At 35.1% G+C, this 22,244-nt stretch overlaps 1 protein-coding gene across 12 annotated transcripts in view; it reads left to right on the top strand.

Moving 5' to 3' along the window:
* MYO3A (myosin IIIA) overlaps nt 1-22,244 on the top strand; it is a 234,307-nt gene that overhangs the window by 88,064 nt on the left and 123,999 nt on the right. For 11 of the 12 annotated variants that reach the window (XR_002477556.2, XR_002477552.2, XM_012450143.3 and 8 more), the window contains 4 exons: nt 17,782-17,881; nt 19,518-19,634; nt 20,970-21,074; nt 21,178-21,261. Coding sequence is in view for 10 of the 12 variants with exons in the window: in XM_012450143.3 (XP_012305566.3) it covers nt 17,782-17,881; nt 19,518-19,634; nt 20,970-21,074; nt 21,178-21,261 (406 nt within the window). In the remaining 2 variants the exon portion in view is untranslated. Of the gene's footprint in view, nt 1-17,781; nt 17,882-19,517; nt 19,635-20,434; nt 20,747-20,969; nt 21,075-21,177; nt 21,262-22,244 lie in introns of those variants that run through there. The other variant, XM_064368587.1, reaches the window with a different exon arrangement.

Here is a 22,244-nt window from a genome sequence, read left to right as displayed (position 1 = left end):
AGTCAGGAATTGTTTTGTCAAGGATAACATGGCTTTTGGATATGACTAATACTAAGGAGAAGAGCACCAGTTTGACCCAGTAGTAAAACCTAGTGATTGGAGGGGTCAGAGCTCTGAATATACATACTGGCTCTTAACAAAAGCCATCTCAAGCCTGGCCCAACCAATGGGGTACATATCTGTGTCCTCAGGAGGGTTGGGGCTACAAGTAAAAACTGAAAGAGCTGTTTCACTCAACCTGTAAAAAAGGGGTACAAGCAACTGTGCTTTTCCATGTCAATTAGCACATAACACATAACAAATAGATCCATCTGTTTGACTTCTGGAAGAACTCCTGGGTGAATAGAGCTGCAGAAGGGCATGGCATGCCTGGTGTGCAGGCTGTCCAGCACAGCAGCAGTGTATCCACCCAAAGTATCAGCAGCAGAGGAACAAAATTCCTGGCAGAGCAACTAGACACACTGCTTTTCTGGCTGAGCAATGCTGAGCCTGACCAGCAAGGATTCCATATGCTCAAGAGCAGCAAGAACGCCCAGAGTGACTAACAGGGTGCCAGCCACCATCTGCCCAGCAAAGTGGGAAGGAGACCAATGTCCAGCTAAGTGAGGGCCGAGTACCAGTGGTATTTGGCTGGAGCTGACTTGTCCATGAGCACTTGTGAAATATACTTATGGGAACTTTGTAAAGTGACAAAAGTCCCACATTAGCATGTGATAACAAAAAGCCTGCAAAATTTGATTACTAGTGTTATGACACTTACTGTACCCCAAGTTGTATGGGAACATTTTATATCTATATTATATATATAATGTATATATTATACATACATATTATATATATTATACATACATATTATATATATATTATACATACATATTATATATATTATACATACATATTATATATATATTATACATACATATTATATATATTATACATACATATTATATGTATTATACATACATACTATATATATTATACATACATATTATATATATAATGTTCCCATACAACTTAGGGGTACAACAGGTGTCATAACACTAGTAATATCTTTTGTTGATGTTAATCATAACACTAGATAACAATAGATATGCTAGTCATAACACTAGCATATCTTTTGTTGAAGCATGTGGCTTTTTGTCCTTGTTTCCTGAAGCAGCTTTGGAACAGCTTCAGAATGATAAAGGTGATAGACAGACTTTTGTTATAGTGTTGGGGTGCTTTAGGTCTCAGAAGCAGGCTGCAGGAAGCAGAATCTCATTTTCTGACCTTCCCCTGTCCTCCTTTTACCTGCTCCTTTTGCTCCCCAAGCAGGCCATAGAGACCAAAAATAAAATCTTTACCCACCTTTCTGTCTTGAGGCTGCTCATAAAGAAATTATCTGACCTACCTTGTCTGATTGCAGATCATAAGACCACTCTTTATCCAGTCTCATTTCTACATGGTTGTCTATGCTTCCTTTGTGCCTATCCAGTGAAGTCTCCATAAAAGGCTCAAGAGGACAGGGTGCAGAGAACTTCTGGCTAGCTGAGCTCTTGAAGCAAAGTAAGAACTTATTCATGTGGAGGGTGGCACATGATCATGGAAACTCCTTCCCACATGCCTTGCCCTACACATCTCTTTATTTGTATCCTTTGTAACATCCTTTATAATAAAGCAGTACGTGTAAGGAAGTGAGGCACTCTTAACTTAATCAAACCCAAGGAGAGGGTCATGGGAACCCTGATTTATAGCATTGGTCAGAAGCACAAATAAAACAACTGGTGGCTTCCTATTGATGTTGGAAGTGAGGAGCAGTCTAGTAGGACTGAGTGCTCAACCTGTGTAATCTGATACTATTTACAGGTAGATAGTGACAGAATTGAACTGGGTTGGAGGATACCTGTTGGTCTATTGGTGTCTGCTGCAAAACTGCTTGCTTGATGCATGAGGAAAAATCTACACACATCTGGCCACAGAAGTCTTCTGTGTTAGTTGTGGTGTGAGAGCAGAGGAAAAACTGTATTTTCAATACAGGTGCCCCATGTTGTACAACTCCAGGAGGCTGTACTCATATCATATTCCACGTCAGTGCCCTCACCCTGGAGCACATAAATAGAACATTAATGGTGCCCCCTGGAGTTGTGCAATGTGGACATGTGGATCAGGAGCCTGAGAATATTCTGAATACATTTGCTTTACAACCCAAAATAGATTACCATCGGTGATATTAGCTATATACACAAATAGAAAACCCAGTAGATTAAAAAGCTATCCCTGGTTCATTGTTTATAATCTGGATCCTGATTTAGCCTAAAAATTTTGTCACCCTAAGTACTTTTGTATAAGATTGCATTCACATAAACCTACATTCAGCAAATAAATACAAGGATGAGATTGTAACATGTTTCTCTAAATTTCATGCAGACTAATTTATTAGTTGTTTCTTTGTTACCTTCAGCATCATTCAATGAAATATTGTTTTTCATTAGTAGTTAGTATTAAAATATGCTAAATACAAATAGGAACACTTTATCAGCTATTAGGATCACTTTATAAATTCTGAAAATTTATTAAGATTCCCAAATTCTTGTAAATGTTTCCAATGATGTTATAGAAAAAATTATTTTACTGATAGTATTACCTGTTTTTAGCTGTATGAAATGAACTCGATTGTTTACTTATTTCAAGAATATTTATACATTTTCTTGTAATTTTATAATTATTTTGTTTAAAGAAATTTCTGAAAACTATTACATCTGATTTCATAGGACAAAATAAGATGAGCCCAATGAATATATGTACTTAAATACAAAGAAATAAAACATATTTTACTAAAAATAACAATTTCCTGAAAAATTCTGAGTATACATCTTTTGGCATTTAAAAAAATTATTGTAGAGAGAGAAAGAAGACACATATAACCTAAAGGATTATCAAGAGCTTTAACCTACATTATGAATTTCAATAAATATTGCAATGCTAAGTTTTTGGGGTTTTTTTCCCTTCACATTAGCAATGCCTAGGATTTGACTGAATCCATTTTTGCTATTGTTGCCATAAGAAAAGACACATTTGCATAGACTTACATTTACTGTTGAGTTTTGCCCCATAGGAGACATGAGACTGAGTATGGATGATAAAATTTTTATTCTTTTTTTTGCCACATGGGTTGAGTGGAGTACAGAGCAACTGTTTTCCCTGGGCGCCTTCCTATTTTTAATCCTCTAAATACATTTTTGTCATTATGTCAAAGACCTTAGTAAAAAATCTATTGACAGTACCTTACTAGAAAATTGTGCTTTAAAGTAGATATAACTTTAGCCATGACAGGGAAGAGGGAGAAACATTTTTTAAGGATAGTAGTGAAGTTTTAGGGCAGAATAATTTGGTCTTTAAGTAGAAGTCAAAATGACATGCCCCTCATTCCTTACTGCCAGGAACATAGAGCTTTATCTCTAGCTGTTCAGCTGCCCTAATCTTGTTTGCTTTCCCATTTACTTTTCTAATCTCTGAAAAAAGCGTATTATATTTTACAGAATTTGTAGTTTTGGAAGATTCTTATTTACTTTGCAGTTAGGTAGTATATATACATTTATATAAATACAGCCTTTTTTTTTCTTAAGTGAAAAATCTGAAGTCAAAATCCCCAATGTTTTAGCAAGAAGAAAGATAGAGAAATAAGTAAATAACCATGGCAATGCCAGTCTTGGGACTAGAAATTGAAATAGAATATTTTTATTTCATTGTCTATTCCCACAAGGGGAACTTGTGGTATAGTCAAATCTATATAAGATATATTTGTGTGTGTGCATGTGTGTGTGTCTGTGTGTGTGTCTGTGCATGTGGTCTGTGTATATAAAGTCTGACATCACCTGGGCAGCCCAGATTAAAATGTAGATGTCGTTCCCTGTCCACAGATGATAGTGTGATTCTTCTGTATTTATTCATATAGGGTTGAGGGTGGTCATGCATTCTATTGTGGTCATGCTAAATTTGATATGCCAATTAAATGTCAAAGTAGAGTTATCAAGAAGGCAGTTGGATATAGTAGTCTGGACTTCAGGGGAAAATCCATGTTGGAGATAATATTTTGAGTTGTTTGCTTATAGAAGTATTCACTACCATGGTATTGGATGAAGTCACTGAATGTGAGGGTTAAGAAAGAAAAGTGAAGGAGGCCCAGGACAGAGCTCTGGGAAACTGCAACATTTAGTCATTAGCAGAGGAGCCAGAATAGGAGATTAAGGGATTGTAGCCCTCAAGGGAGGAAGAGCAGAGAATGTCATTTATTGCAAGCCACATAACCTGAGAGAATAGTCAACTCTGCCAAGTAGTACAGAACATTCAAGAAAATAGTGTAACATTGAATTTGGTCACACAGAGTTCTTTAATAACCTTAACAAGAGCCACCTCCATAGAGTGGGGTGAAGGGCAGCCCTAGCCAGGAGAGATGGAGGAGAGAGGCAAGGTGAGTAAGGAGGAATAGGGAATATGAACTCCTCTTTTAAGAAGCTCAGCTATAAAGGAATGAGAAATAGGGCAATAGCTGGAAAGGATGGAGGATCAAAGGAGAGAATTTTAAAGATGGGCGATACGGAGATACTAGAGCACAGGTTGTATGCTGATGGAAGGAGGAGGTTGATGATGCATATGAGAGGGGCTCATTACAGCAGTGGATCCTGGAAACAGCATGTGCACAAGCAGAAAAGTTAGCCTTTGCTCGAAGCCGAGGCAGTTTCTTCTCCATTGGAACCAGAAAGGAGGCAGAGTAATGCAAAGATGAAATTCCTTCTTTCTTTCTTTCTTTTTTTTCTGAGACAGAGTCTCACTCTGTCACCCAGGCTGGAGTGCAGTGGTGCCATCTCGGCTCACTGCAGCCTCCACCTCCCGGGTTCAAGCAATTCTCCTGCCTCAGCCTTCTGAGTAGCTGGGACTACAGGCACATGCCACCACGCCTGGCTAATTTATATATTTTTAGTAGAGACGGGGTTATACTGTCTTAGCCAGGATACTCTTGATCTCCAGACCTCATGATCCGCCCACCTCAGCCTCCCAAGTGCTGGGATTACAGGCTTGAGCCACCATGCCCCACTGAAATTCTTTCTACTTGTTTATAATTGCTCAATGAAGTGTGAGTTATGGTCATCAGCTGAGAGTTCTGGTACAGAGGAGTGTAAGAGAAATGTCTTTTTTACTCTTTTTTGCTAGGCTCCCCATAATGAACATGCATTACTTTTATAATTAGAGAAAAGATTATAAAAATTCATATCCTTTGACCCAACAAATTTTGTTCTTTTCTCAAGGAAGAGGAAAAACATTTTTGTACAAATATATTTATTATGGATGTACTCATAATAGCAAATAAAGGAGATATACAACAATAGAAAGATGCTTAAGTAAGTAATGGACTCTCCTAAAAATAGAAAGTTATATAGACATTAAAATGAAAATTTTCAAGACTATTTAATGACATGGACGGAACCGAACATGTTAAGTAAATTTGTCATCTTAAGTAAAAACACCATCTACAAAGCAATTATGTGCAAAATCTTATCTTCAAGTCAATATGATAGCACATTTCTAAAGAATCAAAATTTTTTTAAAATGTGCATAAGGAAACATAAAATGTTAATAGTGATTATCTCTTGGTGATTGAGTTATAAGTGATGTTTTTCTTCTTAGACCTTTTGGCATTATCTTTTTTTTTTTTACAAAGAAAGTATATTATTTTTATACTTGGAAAAAAATCAATGTAATAAAAACAATCATACACTCACCAGTGACCCATCATGCCATGTAATGATTCTTGGAAAAGGTAAACTCCATAAACCTTCCCAGCCATTAACCAGATTATTTTCCTGTAATGGTGTTTGTCCCACAGAACTTGCAGCGGCTCTGGTAATACAGCTCTATATATTGAAGGAACTGTGCCACTCCATCTTTGCAACAAAATTCTACTTACAGAAACTGTTCCTTTGCTGTTTCTTTTTTTTTTTCTTTTTTACTTGTCTCTAAGCTTTTACTTGCCTCTAAGCTAAGAGTGGAGTAAGAAAGATGCCAGGAATTTTGCAGATGGAAAATAACCATCAAATATTCTTGCCAACACAGATATCAGATTTATTTCAATATTTAAAATTCAGGTCGCTCTATCTAAAATAATTTAGAGCAGAGACAAGTCACATTTACAGAGTGAACACACAAAATTTCCCACTATGACGTTTTTTCTTTAGCCTCCAGACATCTGATTTCTTTTCAAAAGCATGCAAATCCTCTCACCCAGTCCGGAGCCACCCAAAAGGGATTTCCATATAGTAGATGTTGCTTAAAATTTGCTAATAGACTTCATGAAGTTATTCCTCTTAACAGGTAGGATTGTGCCTATTGTCCAACTCATACATAAAGGATCATATGTCACTTCTTTAGGTTGCTCCTTAGTTATAAACCAAACTTTATGCCAGAGTATGACATATCTTTTCTTCTGTTGTTTGAATGTGTAATCTATGCATATTAAAATAGTGCACAACTGTAGTCAGTGAAAAAGTCTTTCCACAAATGTCCCTCCCCAGAGGCAGCCAATGTACCCAATTTCTTGCATATATTTCTAGAGATAAGTCTATTTATATATAAGCAAATAACTGGAGCAGTCATGGAAAAACTTAATAACGCCCTTAAACATCACTTAATATTCTTTATCACTGTATCAAAGACATGAAGGATGGTGGTCAGAAAAGCTTATAGTGCAAGAAGCCACTAAAAATTGGAGATCAGAAATAATTTAATATTTTTCTTGAATAAAAGTCTAAATGACTGAGGAGAAGACAACGCTTTAAAAGTTGATTTGTATACACTCAGTTGCATTAAATGAGACATCTAATTGGGTGAGCATATAGAAAAATGCTAATCTTTGCTAATGGCTTATAAATTTTTAATATAATACTAGACATTTTATGGTTTAATTTTTAAAAATAGTTTTACTCACCCAGTGATAAAGTATGCATTGATCATATATATATATATATATATATATATATATATATATATATTTAAATTCTCTATCCTGTGAACCACAGATGATTGATGGTGTTTGCCTTTCCCCCTCTTCAGACTCCTCTTTTCTCCAGATTTTGTGCCTATCACAAGGTCAGCAGTTATGGCTCATAGGTCAAATCATGCTTGCCACCTACTTTTGTGAATGAAGTTTTATTAGAACACAGCTACGCTTATCCATTTATGTATTGTCTATGGCTGTTTTCATGCCACAATGACAGGGTTGAGTAGTTGTAACACAAGTTGTGTGGGCCGTAAAGCTGAAAATATTTATCTGACCCTTTAGAGAAACGTGCCCTGGAGTAAGAAATCTTCATTATGGTAATGAATGAGCAAGAAGCATTAGAGAAAAGAAAAAGCAAGAACTGATTTTAAATGTGGCAATAACATTATGAGTATAGAGTATCACATAGGAGCATGCAAACTATCTATAAAATCTCTTGGATTTCATTTATTTCATATGCTTTAGTGTCCACCCAGAAAAAAGCAGGGACACTGCTCTTAGAGAGATTTAGAATAAATTAAGGGCATGGGTACACAAGTGCATAGCTAAACATGTACAGATTTTCATCTGCTTTCATATATCATTTTTCCAATCCCATCCTTCTTTCCAACATCGTTACAAATTTTATGAATACACATTTGTCTATGCAGTCCAGATTAAAGTACATCTTTAAAGAAGTAGATGTGAAAGAGGAAAGTCTCCAGGAATGAAGAAGGCAATTAAAACTTATTGGGGGCTTGGTGAACATGATATCTATCATTCCAGGTTTTGTGAGTTGATCTAGTGCTATGGCTTACCAAGCTGGTGTGTGCTTCCTTCTTCACCATCATTTCAAAACTACACACTTGATCAAAGGGATCAAACTGCAGATAAATATAATCTAGTCTTCTAGGGCACATGAGGGAGAGCCTGTACTCCCATAAGTACTACCAATGCTGGTAGACAACATAGGTTGTTCTTGTTATTGGAATTTAAAGATGGATAAGGAAACAAATACAAAACCATTGATTAGATGTATGTTTAACAAAGGATTGCTATTCTACCCCAGTGGTTCCTGAATCACCTTAGGTGATAGAGCTTGATATTTACAAGAGTATTTTTAAGCAAAATAAAAGCAAATAAAGCTGTTTCATTTCAACAGTACAACTAAATAGTAAGGGTAAAAATTTAACATCAGGCAGCAATCGTTGTTTTTTTTCTTCAGTGTATAGAGAAAAAATACAAATAAAGCTATATTAACCACCCCTAAGGGTATCTGTGACCTTTGACAACACTGAAGAAAATATTTATAGTTTGAAACTATGTCTCTCCAGTATTACAGAGTAAATGAAAAATGTAATCTGGTTAACAAGTTGTACTTTTCACAAGAGGACAAAATTCTTATGGAAAGATTCCGACTTTGCTTTTTCTAAGCCTTACAGAAAGTAAACATTGAAAAAAGTAACAAGAATGGAAAGAGTAGAAAAGTAACAAGAATGGAAATCAATTCTATAAAATTAAGGCAAAAGGTAAATATTAAAAGTATAAAATTATCTTGAAACATATATATTTAATATATGTATATATGTATGTGTGTGTGTATATATATATACGTGTATACATACATATGTATATATATATGTGTGTGTGTGTATATATACATGATTATAGAGAAATATAGATGTCCTAAATGTGTTCAAGTTCCAAATGCTCAGAAGCAAAGCACTATCTTCCCTCACAAAATCTGAAACTCCTCTATTTTTATCTCATTGACAGACATCATCTATTTAATTATACACACCAGAAATCTCCATCTTTTTCAGCTCTTATATCCACTCCATCACCAAATTATATCATTTTAATCTCCTTAAAATTTCTCAAATCTCCATTTTCTCCATATCCATGAAGGAGATGATGGTATCATTGACTGAGCTAGAGATAATTGAGGTGAGGCACAGTGAGAAAGACAGGAGGGAAAAAAAATAGATGAAAGCTACAAAGGAGAGAATTTCAAGACAGAGTGGATCAATAAAGTTAAAGGACACAGAAGAATTGAATGTAGTGAAATCTAAAGAGGGCAGTTGAACAGGAAGATAAAAAGGTCATTTTACTTTCAAAAGGCTGATAACTGCTGCTTGCAGAGTTTAGTGAGTTGAGGAGTGAATGTAAATAAGGAAGGGTTCTGTGCATTCAGATTGTCCTTTGAAATGTTGAGAAGGCAGAGTAGAGATGGTTACAGTTTGAGGGAAAAAGCAGCAAATTGAGGAAAGGACAACTTAGGATGGTAGACTTGATCAGCTGAGAATTTGGACCCAGTGGAAAGGAAGCTTCTGATAAGATGGTATAGCAAGTTACACAGGAAAGAGAAACAGTAGACAGGTTAGTAGGGTTAACCCCGGAAAACAAAGGTGACACTTCCACACTGGAAGTCAGAGAGAAATGGGGAGGAGTATGAAGAGAAGATACATGAAATATACTATCATTTTGAGATATAAGGGAAGGAACATGAGTGAGTTTGTGTTGAATAAAAAGAAAAACAGATATTGGAAACTTGAAAGGTAGACATTTTTGGGCAACTGCTATGTAAAATGAGCTAGGAAGTCATCCCTTGGATGGGTAAAATAATTGAGTAGACTTCAGAATCCAGAGGAGGGAAAAGTCAAATCTTACATGTATGAATTTTGTGACCAAAAATAAGCAACATTGGAGCCGAAGAGAAGTCAATGGCTATTTGGATGTATTAGTCAGCACCCAGGCAGCAAAAATAGCTCAGTCCAAAGAAGTGTGACTGAAGAGAGATTTTGTTTTTACTTCTTATTAAAATCAACTTTATTTTTAAGAGCAGTTTAAAGTTCATAACAAAATTAAGAGGAAGGCATAGGAACGTCCCATGTGTCCTCTTCACCCATGTAGGCACAGCCTTCTCCACTATCAACATCCCACACCACAGTGGTACTTTTATTACAATTGATGAACCTACACTGACACATTACTATCATCCAAAATCCACAGTTTACATTAGGGTTCACTATTGGTGTTGTACATTCAATAGGTTTTGACAAATGTATAATGATAAGTATCTACAATTGTAGCATCGTACAGAATAGTTTTCATTGAACTAAAAATCCTCTATGCTCTGCCTTTTCTTCTCTCTGTCTCCTCTAATTGCTGGCATTTACTGATCTTTGTACCATTTCCATAGTTTTGCCTTTTCCAGAATGTAATCAAGTTGAACTCGTATGATATGTAGTTTTTTCAGATTAAGTTCTTTCACTTAGCAATATGCATTTATATATCGTCCATGTTTTTTCATGGTTTGATAGCTAATTGCTTTTTAGCACTGAATAATACACCATTGTCTGAATGTACCAGAATTTATTTACCTATTTGCTTCCTGAAGGACATCTTGGTTGCTTCGAGTTTTGGCAATTATGAATAAAGCCACTATAAATATCCATGTACAAGTTTTTGTGTGTTTTTCTACTCATTTGGGTAAATATTAAGGATCACAATAGCTGAATTGTATGGTAAGAGTATGTATCATTTTATAAGAAACCGTCAAACTGTTTTCCAAACTGGCTGCACTATTTTTCATTCCCACTGGCACTGAATGATTACTGTAGCTTTAAAGAAAGTCTTGAAATTGCATAGTCTCAGTCCTCCAACTTTGTTTTTCTCCTTCAATATTGAGTTGGCTATTCTGGATCTTTTGACTTTCTATATAAACTTTAGAATCAGTTTGCCAATACACACAAAATAATTTGCTTGGATTTTGCTTGGAATTGTATTGAATCTGTAAATCAAGTTGAAAAGAACTGATGTCTTGATAATATTGAGTCTTCCTATCCATAAACAGGATATCTCTCCATTTACTTAGTTCTTGTTTTATTACTTTTATCAGAGTTTTGTAATTTTCTTGTATGTATTTTGTTAGATTTATACTCAAGTATTTCATTGGGGGTGCTAACATAGATGGTATTGTGTTTTTAATTTCCATTTTCACTCACTCATTTCGGGCATATGGGAAAGCAATGATTTTTTATATTAATCTTGTGTCCTAAAACCTTGCTGTAATTGATTATTCATTCCAGGAGGCTTTTATGCTGACTCTTTCAGATTTGCAACATAAACAATTATATCATCTGAGAAAAAAGACAGTTTTGTTTCTTTCTTATCAGTTTACCTTTTATATCATTTTTTGGTCTTATGGAGTTAGCTATGACTTCAACTATGATGATGAAAAGGAGTGTTGAAGGAGAACATTCATGCATGGTTTCTGATCTTAGCAGGAAAGCTCCTAATTTCTCATGATTATGAATGGCAAATGTAGGCTATTTTACACGTTGTTTATGAAGTTAAGGAAGTTCCCTTCTGTGCCTCGTTTGCTGAGATTTTTTTATCGTGAAAAGATGTCGAATTTTGTCAAATGTTTTCTCTGCACCTATTGATGTGATCATGTCATTTTTCTTTTTTAGCCTATTGATGTGATTAATTACATTAATTAATTTCACCCATCAGTCACCACCCCTACATACAAACACTCTTCCTCTGGTTACTGGAATCCTACTCCTACTTAAAGACCAAGATTAAATGCTAAATCAACTAAGAACCATACCCATTTTTCCAAAATAGAATTAATTATTCCCTCCTTGCTATTTCCACTTTATATATTACTTTAGTTTTGGCACTTGCCATATGCTTTGTGATTTTTAAAATATTTGTATTTAAATCTCCCACTAGTTTGCAACTCATTGATTGTACAACCTGGATTTTTTTCCACCTACAATAACCCTGCAACACTTGGGACAGTGCTTGCACATAGTAGGGTCTCAATAACTATGAGTTAGATTGAATTGCATACTTGTATTTTTATTAAAACAACAGTGACACTTTGGGAGGCTGAGGCAGGTAGATCACTTGAGGTCAGGAGTTGGAGACCAGCCTGGCCAACATGGTGAAACACCATCTCTACTAAAAATACAAAAATTAGCCTGGCATGGTGGTGGGCACCCGTAATCCCAGATACTCAGGAGGCTGAGGCAGGAGAATCACTTGAATCTGGGAGGCAGAAGTTGCAGTGAACCGAGATATGCCACTGTACTCCAGCCTGGGTGACAGAGCAAGACTCCATCACAAAAAAAGAAAAAAAAAGTTAGAAGATTCTAAAGCCTGTGTCCTTCCAAAATTCACAGCTATCACTTTCCATAAATTTATCATTTTAACTATCAAAATCTTTGAGGGTTGGATAGAAAATAGCTTTAAATGATTTTTCTTAATATAATATTGGGCATTTCCTAAATACATAAATATGGAATTAAGGTAATGAAAATTCAAGACACCTTGTTTTTTGCATCTTTGTATCAAGACATAAAATGATGAATAACACTTGATTTCTACACACAACTTTCTAAAGTTCTGGCAGGAACAATGAACATGTATAGACTTCATTAAACGTGAGAACTTCTCCACTAGTGGTATATTCTCTCTGGAAAGACCTGCAGTGTCTTCACAGAGAGGGTAAGTTAAGCCTAACTTTGAAGGATATGTAGAATTTTGCCACTCATGGAAGGAAAATAAGTCCAGGTAGAGAAATGGAATGAACAAAGTACAGAGTCTTGGAGATGCTTCATATATTGGGAGCTGTTCTGTACAGTGCTGATGAAGAATGATGCTGGAAAGGTTGTTTAAGATTGTGAAGGTCCATGAAATCCATACCAAGGAAGTTTTAAGTTGTGCCATAGAAGATAGGGAGCCATCTGAGGTTTTTTAATCATCACAATGACCAAATCTTTTCTAAGTTTTTGACAACTGATACCAAAAGCATCATGGAGGATGGATTCACAGGAGTGGAAGAATGAGGGTACCAAAGAACCAAATATTGATCCCTCTGCTCCTCAACATCCATTCCCCATCCTTCTCTGGGAACTGTCTGTAGCAGCCCAATGGGTCTATAAAAAGCAGACAGGGCCCTTCAATTAAATGGATAACTAGATTTCTTCCTTTTTTTGTCTTAAAAAGAATATATCAAAAATGGTTATACTTATAAGAATCTCTTTGAAATTAGGGGATTAAAGATGATACTTGTTCAATTAAGCAAATGTGGAGAGCAACTATATGCAAATTTCATGCCAGAAGTTGTTTTGTGAGGGGATATACAGTCACTTAGTCATTCAACTAAAGTTTATCAAGAAACTACACTACTCTAAACAATCTTTTTATTTATGGGATACAATAAGAAACTAAAGGCATTGTTTTGCAAATCTTGAAGCTTACATTCTATTAAGGATTTCAAATATTAACTAAATTATCCATACAAGTACATATTTTAAGTGCTATAAAAATTATGGAGGAATATAAGATTGCAAATAGGAATAAGACACTATTTCTGTCATTAGATACAAATTTTAATATCAGAAAAATGATTTGCAAATAGTTTCTCTCAGTCTATGGCTTGTTTTTTATTTTCTTAACGAGAAAGTAGTGAATTGAAGATTGTACAACTTAGGTTGGTAGAAGATGTGATCAACAGAGAATATGGATCTGTGGAAAGGAAGCTTCCAATGGCATGGCACAGCAAACTATACAGGAAAGAAAACTGAGAGACAGGTGGGGAGGATTAGGCCTGGAAAAGAAAGGTGGCACTTCCACCCTGGAAAGTTAAAAAGAAGTGTGTATGGGGGTAAGGGAGTACGAGGAGAAGATAGATGAAAATACACTAATATTTTGAGATAAAAGGGAAGGAATCTGAGTGAGTTTGTGTTAATTTCCATTGAAGAAAAGGGAAAATAGATAGTGGAAACTTGAAAGGTGGAAATTTGTGGATGACTGCTATGTGAAATGAGCTAGGAAATTTCCTGTGGATGAGTAAATAACTAATGAGTAACTTCAGGGTCCAATGGAGGGAAAACTCCAGTCTTTCTTGTGTGAGTTCTGTGACCAGAAATCAGAAACATTGAAGTTGAAAAGAAGTCAATGGCTGGCTGGATCTATTAGTCAGCGTCCTGGCCGGAAAATAGCACAGTCCAAAGAAGCGTGATTGAAGATAATTTTTTGTTTTCATTTTTTATTAAAATAAACTTGCACAGTACAGATGTTTATAATTTTAGTGAAGTCCAATTTATCAATTTTTTATTTCATGGATGGCATTGTTGGTGTTGCATATAAAAACTTATTTCCAAACCCAAGGTTATCTAGATTTTCTCCTCTGTTATCTTCTGGAGCTCTATAGTTTTACATTTTACATTTAGATCAGTGATTTATTTTGAGTTAATATTTGTAAAAGCTGAAAGGTCAGTGTCTTGAGTCGCTTCTTTTGCATGTGAATGTCCAATTGTTCCAGCACTGTATGTTGAAAAGATATTCCTATCCTAGGAAATTTACAATCTAGTAAAGGGTATAAGATGAACACACAGATGAATGACTGAAATGACATTTAGCTAGATATCTGTCCTAAATGATGTATAGAATTGTGCTAAGAAGTGTAAAAGAGGTGACATCTGAGGTGGATTGTGAAAAGTGAATAAAGTTTTATCATACAGATGGGGCTGAGGATAAAATAACAAGAACAAAAGGACAGATGAAGAAAGCACAGGGATGTATAGTTTAAGAAACAGAAACAAGTCCAGTTAAGCTAAAGCGTAAAAATGTTTTCTGGAAAATATGCTGGAAAGACAAATTGTGTAATATTATGGAAGGCCTTGAATGAGTTTCATGTAATTTGTCATTGAACAAATATTTACTGAGGGCTTACTGCCTTCCAGGCACTGTTACAGCTGCTGGGAACACAGCAGTGAACAATACAGGTACTCTGTCTTACAATTACAACAGAATCTAGATTGGCATTATATTAATTACAATCTAATAGGAGAAGACAGAGGACAAGGTAGAATATGTGAGAAGTGGCGAGGAGAATTGGGGGAAAAGGCAATGGCTAAAAATAGAGCAGGAAAAGAGTGATGAGAGGTTCTGGAGAGAAGCCACTAATTTACAAGGGCTCACCAGGAAAAGACTCTGATTAATGTAATATTAAAAGAGGCCCTTAGGAAGCAAGAAAGAGCTTTACAGGTAATCAAAGAAAATGGTATCCCACTCAGAGGGAACAGCAAGTACCAAGGCTGCAAGGAAGAAGCATACTTTATGTGTTCAAGAAACAGCAAGGAAGCCGATGAGGTTGGAAGGAATTGAGTAGGAGGGATATTAGAAACAGATAATGTTAGAGAAATAATAGGGGTGTTGAGGGAGAAACAGATGCACAAGTCATATAGGGCCTTGTAGGTCATGGTAAGGCATTAGATATTCCTTTGAGTAATAATGGAAATATCAGGAACTTTGAGCAGAGTAGTGACATGATCTGACATTTTTTTAAAGATCACTCTGGCTGCAGTGTTGGGAAGAGTGTCAGAAGGTAAGATGGCAGTGGGGAAACCACTTGAGAGGCTGTTGCAGTAATGAGAAGAAATATGGTGGAAGGATAGTGGTGAGAAATGTCTAGCCCTAGATAGAATTTGATGATAGAGCTGATGGAATTTGTATATAGATTGATGAGGGTTGTGAGAAACAGAAGAGCCAAGGATCTCTCTAACATCCTGAACAGTCAGAAGAAAGGAAGTCACCATTGACTGAGATAAAGAATCATAGAGAAGGAGTAGGTTTGAGGGCAGAGTATTTAGGAGTGTGGTTTGGGATGTATCTGTCTCTCCAAGTAAAATATCAAATAAGATTTAGATGCAGAAGTCTAGAGTTAGCAGTTCTCAGTGAATGAGTGGTATTTAAGGCTATGAAATTAGGAAATGAATGTTAGAGATGATAACTTCAAGAACTGAAACTTGGGAGATACCCAAAATGTAACAGGAGGAAGGAAAAAACAAAAAAAGATACTCATATGGAGATACCCATGAGATAAGAGAATTAAGAAAGACAGAAAACCAAGGCAAAGGTATTCAAGAAAGCCTTTGTTAAATGCTGCTGGTAGATTAGGAGAAATGAAGACTTAAAATTGACCATTGGATTTAGCAAAGTAAGGGTCAATAAAGTCCTTAACAAAAGCTGCTGCCATAGAGTGTCAAGATGAAACTCTGAAGAAACAAAAGTATAGGCCGAGGGTGGTGGCTCACGCCTGTAATCCAAGCACTTTGGGAGGCCAAGGTGGGCAGATCACTTGAAGTCAGAAGTTTGAGACCAGCCTGGCCCACATGGTGAAACCCCATCTCTAATACAAATACAAAAAAGTTAGCTGAGTGTGATGGCCCATGCCTGTAATCTCAGCCATTTGGGAAGCTGAGGAAGGAGAATGACTTGAATCCAGGAGGTGGAGGTTGCAGTGAGCTGAGATTGCACCACTTCATTCCAGGCTAGATGACAGAGCAAGACTCCATCTCAAAAAAAAAAAAAAAAAGTATAGATAATTATTTTGAGGATTTTTACTATATATCAAAGAAATGGAACAGCAGGTGGAGAAAACTGGAAGTCAGGGAGGGCAGTTTGTTGTTGTTGGTGAAATGAGGATATAACGGAAAATTCAGTAATGTAGGAATGACAGAAAAAGCAATGGGAAGAATGTCCTTTCCTAAGTGAGAGAGTATAGAAGCTGTTATAGTATACAAAAGGAGCAGTGGGACTTAGATAGGGGAAGGGGCAATTTATCAATAGGCTTAAATTCTTTTTTGGGGGTCTTTTGTTTGTTTGTTTTTTGAGATGGAGTCTCGCTCTGTAGCCCAGGCTGGAGTGCAGTGGCGCCATCTCGGCTCACTGCAACTTCCACCTCCTGGGTCCCAGTTCAAGCAATTCTCCTACCTCAGCCTCCCATTAGCTGGGATTACAGGCATGAGCTACCATGCCCAGCTAATTTTTGTATTTTTTGGTAGAGACGGGGTTTCACCATGTTGGCCAGTCTGGTCTTGAACTCCTGATCTGCCCACCTCAGCCTCCCAAAGTGCTGGGATTACAGGCATGAGCCACCGCACCTGGCCAATAGGCTTAAATTTCGAAGCAATGAAAAACCATTAAAGTTTTCTGAGTGAGTATTAAGATTATTAATAACCCTCATAATCTATATATTCCTTCCCCTTTCTATCAAGGGGCAAATCCACATACTTAAGGGTATGTCCAAAAATAAATACCAGAAATACAATTATCCTCAAAATAAAATGGATGTCCAGAAAAGTTGAAATAAACAATTGTGTTTATCTCAGCAACTTCTTCAGCTTTTGTGTTAAATCAAGATTTTTATACTATTTTTGAAAGTTGCTGAAATGTTTTACTTTGAAAATAAAATTTTTTGTACATGAAATCGATTTTTTACACACATCTAACCTTTTGAAAATTTATAATGTGATTTATTTTGTATTCCTGTTAAATTTTGCTGAATAATAATTAAAAATTACCATACATTGACCACCAATGGCCTAACACTACCTCCAACAAAATTAGAAATGTATGAATTCAAACCCTTCAGACTCATCACCTCGTAACAGATTTAATCACATACAGAAATTTAGAGGAAGCATTAAAACAAACTATATAAAGATAATTCTTGAAGGAAATTATGTACTCTTGATCATCCATGAAGTAAGTTCTGTAATTTGCATTTTTTCCAATGGAGAGAATTAAACAAACAGTTAAGATCAAATATATTAGGATATTTTCTGGTATGTTATCATTAAATTTGGTAAACAGATTCATAGAGGATTTTCAGTCTCATATGTATCTAAAACTTATTTCCACAACGATCAGTAATAAGTTCTTAAATCAGAAAGCATTTTTCTCCACAGACATGAACGTATTCACACCAAGAAAGGGAACTTCAACCGATCTCTAATATCCAATCTGAAGGATGTAGATGATTTAGCAACCTTAGAAGTTTTGGATGAGGTAAGAATTTCAGTTTAATTAAACTTAGACATTCCAGATGTTTTGTTAATTTCAAGAAGACACAGGCATTGGTAGAAGGAGAAGGACTATATAGATTATGATGGTTATTAAGAATCTTAACACTCACTCTGCCCATGTCTTGTATTTGTAAGTCTCATGCTTTGTCTCTTGGCTTCTGATTATTTCTCTTATCTTCAGTTTTAATCTATATAACTCAAATTTCCAGTTCTTTCCAGCCTAGTGTTCATTTTTATCTGATGCTCAACTGACAGTGACATAAGTTGTTAGGCCACAGATCTTTCTTTTCTTCATTATTTCTGGGAGTCTCAAAGATATTATTTACTGTATTCAAAGAGCAGTCAGCCTGCTGTAACCAGCATGTGGTGGCCTCCCCCTTTTTTCTCTCCTGTTCCAGCTCTCAGTGGCTGTACCCAGAAACTCTGGAATACCTCAAGAGCCTGTCTGTTACCATGGTCAGTGTTCTCCCTCACTGGATCACAATACCCTTGTTTCACACAGCTTATCTTTCAGGTTATTGAATTCTTCTTGGAGCTTCTTATTTTAATTATCTCAGAAGTATTTCAAACATTAATTCTAGTCTCAGCCTCCTTTCCCTTTATCCCTCTTTATTCTACATAGTCAGATCATTAGAGAAATAAATGCCCTCTTTTTAGCAGAAGGTCGGGACTTCTGTCCTGCCCGATGAACAGCTTTTTATTTTTTTACACTGTTGATACATGCCTGAGCATTTGACGCAAAAATGTACCAATCAAGAGGTAAGTTCTGAATAGAGGTAGTCATTTGGTAAATTTAAGGTTGCATAAACAACTCAAGTACTTCCTCAAAATAATATCAAGAACATCAAACATCTTGAAATCAAATCGTGTTGGTAAGTCAGAGATTGCAGACAACTTTCTGAATTCTTACATATAAAATTTTCCAATGATGTGAATTCCTAGGCTTGTGGATTGCAAAGGAGGTTTTCACTAATCATGATGTTGGCCAATGTATTAATATATTAAATATTGGATTTGTTTCTGTTGTCTATATTTTATTTTTAGTTTCTTTCTGGAACTAAGATTTTTTTGCTCCTTTCTTGTGTCATGTACTATAAATGGTGGTTTCTGACATTATCAAAATCAATTCATTTACTCAAATGACGTATAGACTATGAAAATTATGTTTTAAAATTTTTTCACAGTACTTCATAAAGCCAAAAGTCTAAAAAAAAAAGGACCAGGGCATTCCATAAAGCCACTGGATCACCTTGACTTGGAATTAAATCATGTTCACTTTATCTTCCCTTCCCTTTTCTTTTTACTTCATTTTTAATCTTTACTTTGCTTACTGCTATTACTTATTTTCTTGAAGGCATTATATATATAAACTTGCTGTGACATATAATATGTCCTTTGGAAAATGTAGGTAACAATGACATACTATGTGGCTCTCAAAACCAAAGAAAATATCTGTCAAGTGAATGAGTAGTTGCAGACCTGATGTTATATACTTTTTACTATCATTTTTTCCAATCCTTGGTCCAGATTCCAGATGTTTTATTTATTATTGTTTACTTTAAATTGTAGTTGACCAAAAATGATTTTTAAGAAGGAGAAATTGTTTCATTTTGTTGCAGAATGCAGTCTCAGAGCAACTTGAGAAGTGTTATTCCAGAGATCAGATTTATATCTACGTGGGAGACATACTCATTGCTCTTAACCCTTTTCAGAGTCTGGGTCTTTACTCCACAAAGGTATGTCATACGGGGTGCAGTCTATTACTTCATATGCATAATTATACATTCAGATACTTAAATTAAGTAAATGCCAGAAAAAATCGTATCCAATATTTTGAATACACAGTTATATAATTATTGTTAAAATATAGAACAAGGAAAAATAGAAGATGGAGTCAATCTGGATGCAGTTTGTGGTCTTCCTTTCTCCAAATGTGTGTGCCAGAATGTTAATTTCATTCAGTTACTGGTTACTGCTTTACATTAAATATTGTATCACTAAACAGATGCCTTTAAAAGCATATACTTAAGTCTTCTTAAAAAGGTATGTACCTTGAACCCAGGAGGCGGAGGTTGCGGTGAGCCGAGATGGTGCCATTGCACTCCAGCCTGGGTAACAAGAGCGAAACTTGGTCTCAAAAAAAAAAAAAAAAGGTAGTACTTAATATCTGCCTCTGAACAAAGTATGGGAGAATCAAAAGTATAATTCTGTTGTTTATGTAGATAATGCATACTTAATGACTATAAAAATTGTCACTATGAGTTTAAAATTTCTTTTGATCTGTTTATTATTGGCTTCATTAATATCACACGTTTTATGAATATGAATATATAAGTATCAATTATTCAGCCCCTAATGGCTTAAGTATAAAATACTATTCTGGAATTAAACAAGATTGTTTTTCATTTTTAATTGGACTCATTCTCTTCTGGCTATTTGTATACTCCAAAAAATTATTTAATACTGTTTCTAATAGTTATTTTTGTGTGTAAAAAGTATATATCTCTGTCATGTTTTACCATCCTAAAATTTACAGAAATAACAGCAAATTTATGAGCCTTGACCTATGTTTCAGAAGATAAGGACTTTAGTACAATTCTGCTATCAACTCACTGTGTGATCTTGGACAAATCAAATGAGAGAATTTATGTTAAATGCTATGAAAGGAAAAAAGTAGTGATCATATGTGAGATATTATTGTATCCAAGGAGCAGTTAACAAACTGAAACCTGATTGTTTTATTTATAATGTATGCTTTTATTTAAATAAATAATGGAATTTTGAAGCCATACATTCTGCTTTGGAAGTGGTATGTATATTCTTCTAAATTACTTTATGTCATATCATATTTCTGGGCTGTTTTGTGTCAGGCTTTTATTTTACATGATTATGCATGTAGATATATATGTGTGATATGTATGTAACATGTATGTAATAATGTTTTGGTGGCACAAAATGGTGTTTTTATTTATACTTTCCTTTAAAAATTGAAGCTATACTTGTAAATAATTCAGGGCTTAAATAAAAGCAAAAGAAAAAGCCCTACGAAATGTATTCTTTTTAACCTTTAGCATTCCAAACTATATATTGGATCAAAGAGAACTGCCAGTCCTCCTCACATTTTTGCAATGGCTGACTTAGGATATCAATCTATGATAACATATAATTCAGATCAGGTAAGAAGAGTCTCACGTTCTTAGAAATTTACCTCTTAGTTTCTTAAATGTCAGCTGAATTTTTAGGATAAGGTCTTCTCACAGTTTTCCTTTCTGTGTGTAGTGCATTGTTATTTCTGGAGAAAGTGGTGCTGGAAAGACTGAAAGTGCTCATCTTTTAGTTCAGCAGCTGACAGTGCTTGGAAAGGTATAATTTATTTTTTTCTCTGTCCTATCAGAAATATTTGTTGAATTTCAGAACTTGATATAATTGATTAGATAATATCTCTAAATCTCACATTTAATAATGTACAGAAATTTTAAAATACAGTTGTTATCCTTTGAGAGTTCAAAATAATGAGCAATATGAAAAGCACGTACTCTGTTTTGAGGATTTTGTAACTTTTATCACACTTATTAAGCAAGGCTTATAAATGTGATTTTCATTCTTTTTAGTCCCAATGCATTTATCGAATCATTCCTTTACTTTTTCTCCTTTTGTTGCTAGCAGGTTAAAAGAGAGTCAGCATACAATAATCAATTGTATTTACGTACTACATGTGTATACTAGCAATGGTCAATTACAAACTGAACCTTAAAAGTGCCATTAACAATAACATCAAAAAAACATGAACTATGTAGATCTAAATATTATAATATATGTGCAAGATTTATATGCTGAAAACTAAAACAGTTAAAAAAAATAAAAGGCCTAAATAAATGAAGAGATATATCATGATCATGGATTAAATGATTCAATATTATTAAGATGTCAGTCCTCCATGAATTGATCTATTTATATAATGCAATTACAATAAAAATCCCAGCAGGATTTTTTTTTTTTTTTTTTGGTGGGAATTGACAAGGTGACTCAAAAATACATATTGAAAGGCAAAGGAACTAGAATAGCCAAACAATCTTGAGGATGAACTAAGTTGTAGGTTTCATACTACTTGATTTCCAGACTTACTATAAAGCTGCAATAGTCAAGACAGTGTGTTATTAAAGAAAGGATGACATATACACTGATTGAACGGAATAGAGAGGGTACTTGTGTATGGTTTATTGATTTTTGACAAAGGTGTAAAATTAGTTAATTAAGAAAGGTGGTCTTTTCAACAAAAGGTGTTGAAATAATTGGGTATGCCCATGCAAAAAAATGAACATCAATCTGCACTCACATGTTATACA

This window comes from Aotus nancymaae, unplaced genomic scaffold (genome assembly GCF_030222135.1).
Source record: "Aotus nancymaae isolate 86718 unplaced genomic scaffold, 86718_ANA_hifiasm-v0.15.2.pri h1tg000077l, whole genome shotgun sequence".
NCBI classification, from domain to species: Eukaryota; Metazoa; Chordata; class Mammalia; order Primates; family Aotidae; genus Aotus; species Aotus nancymaae.
This window is presented reverse-complemented; position numbering and strand designations above follow the sequence as displayed.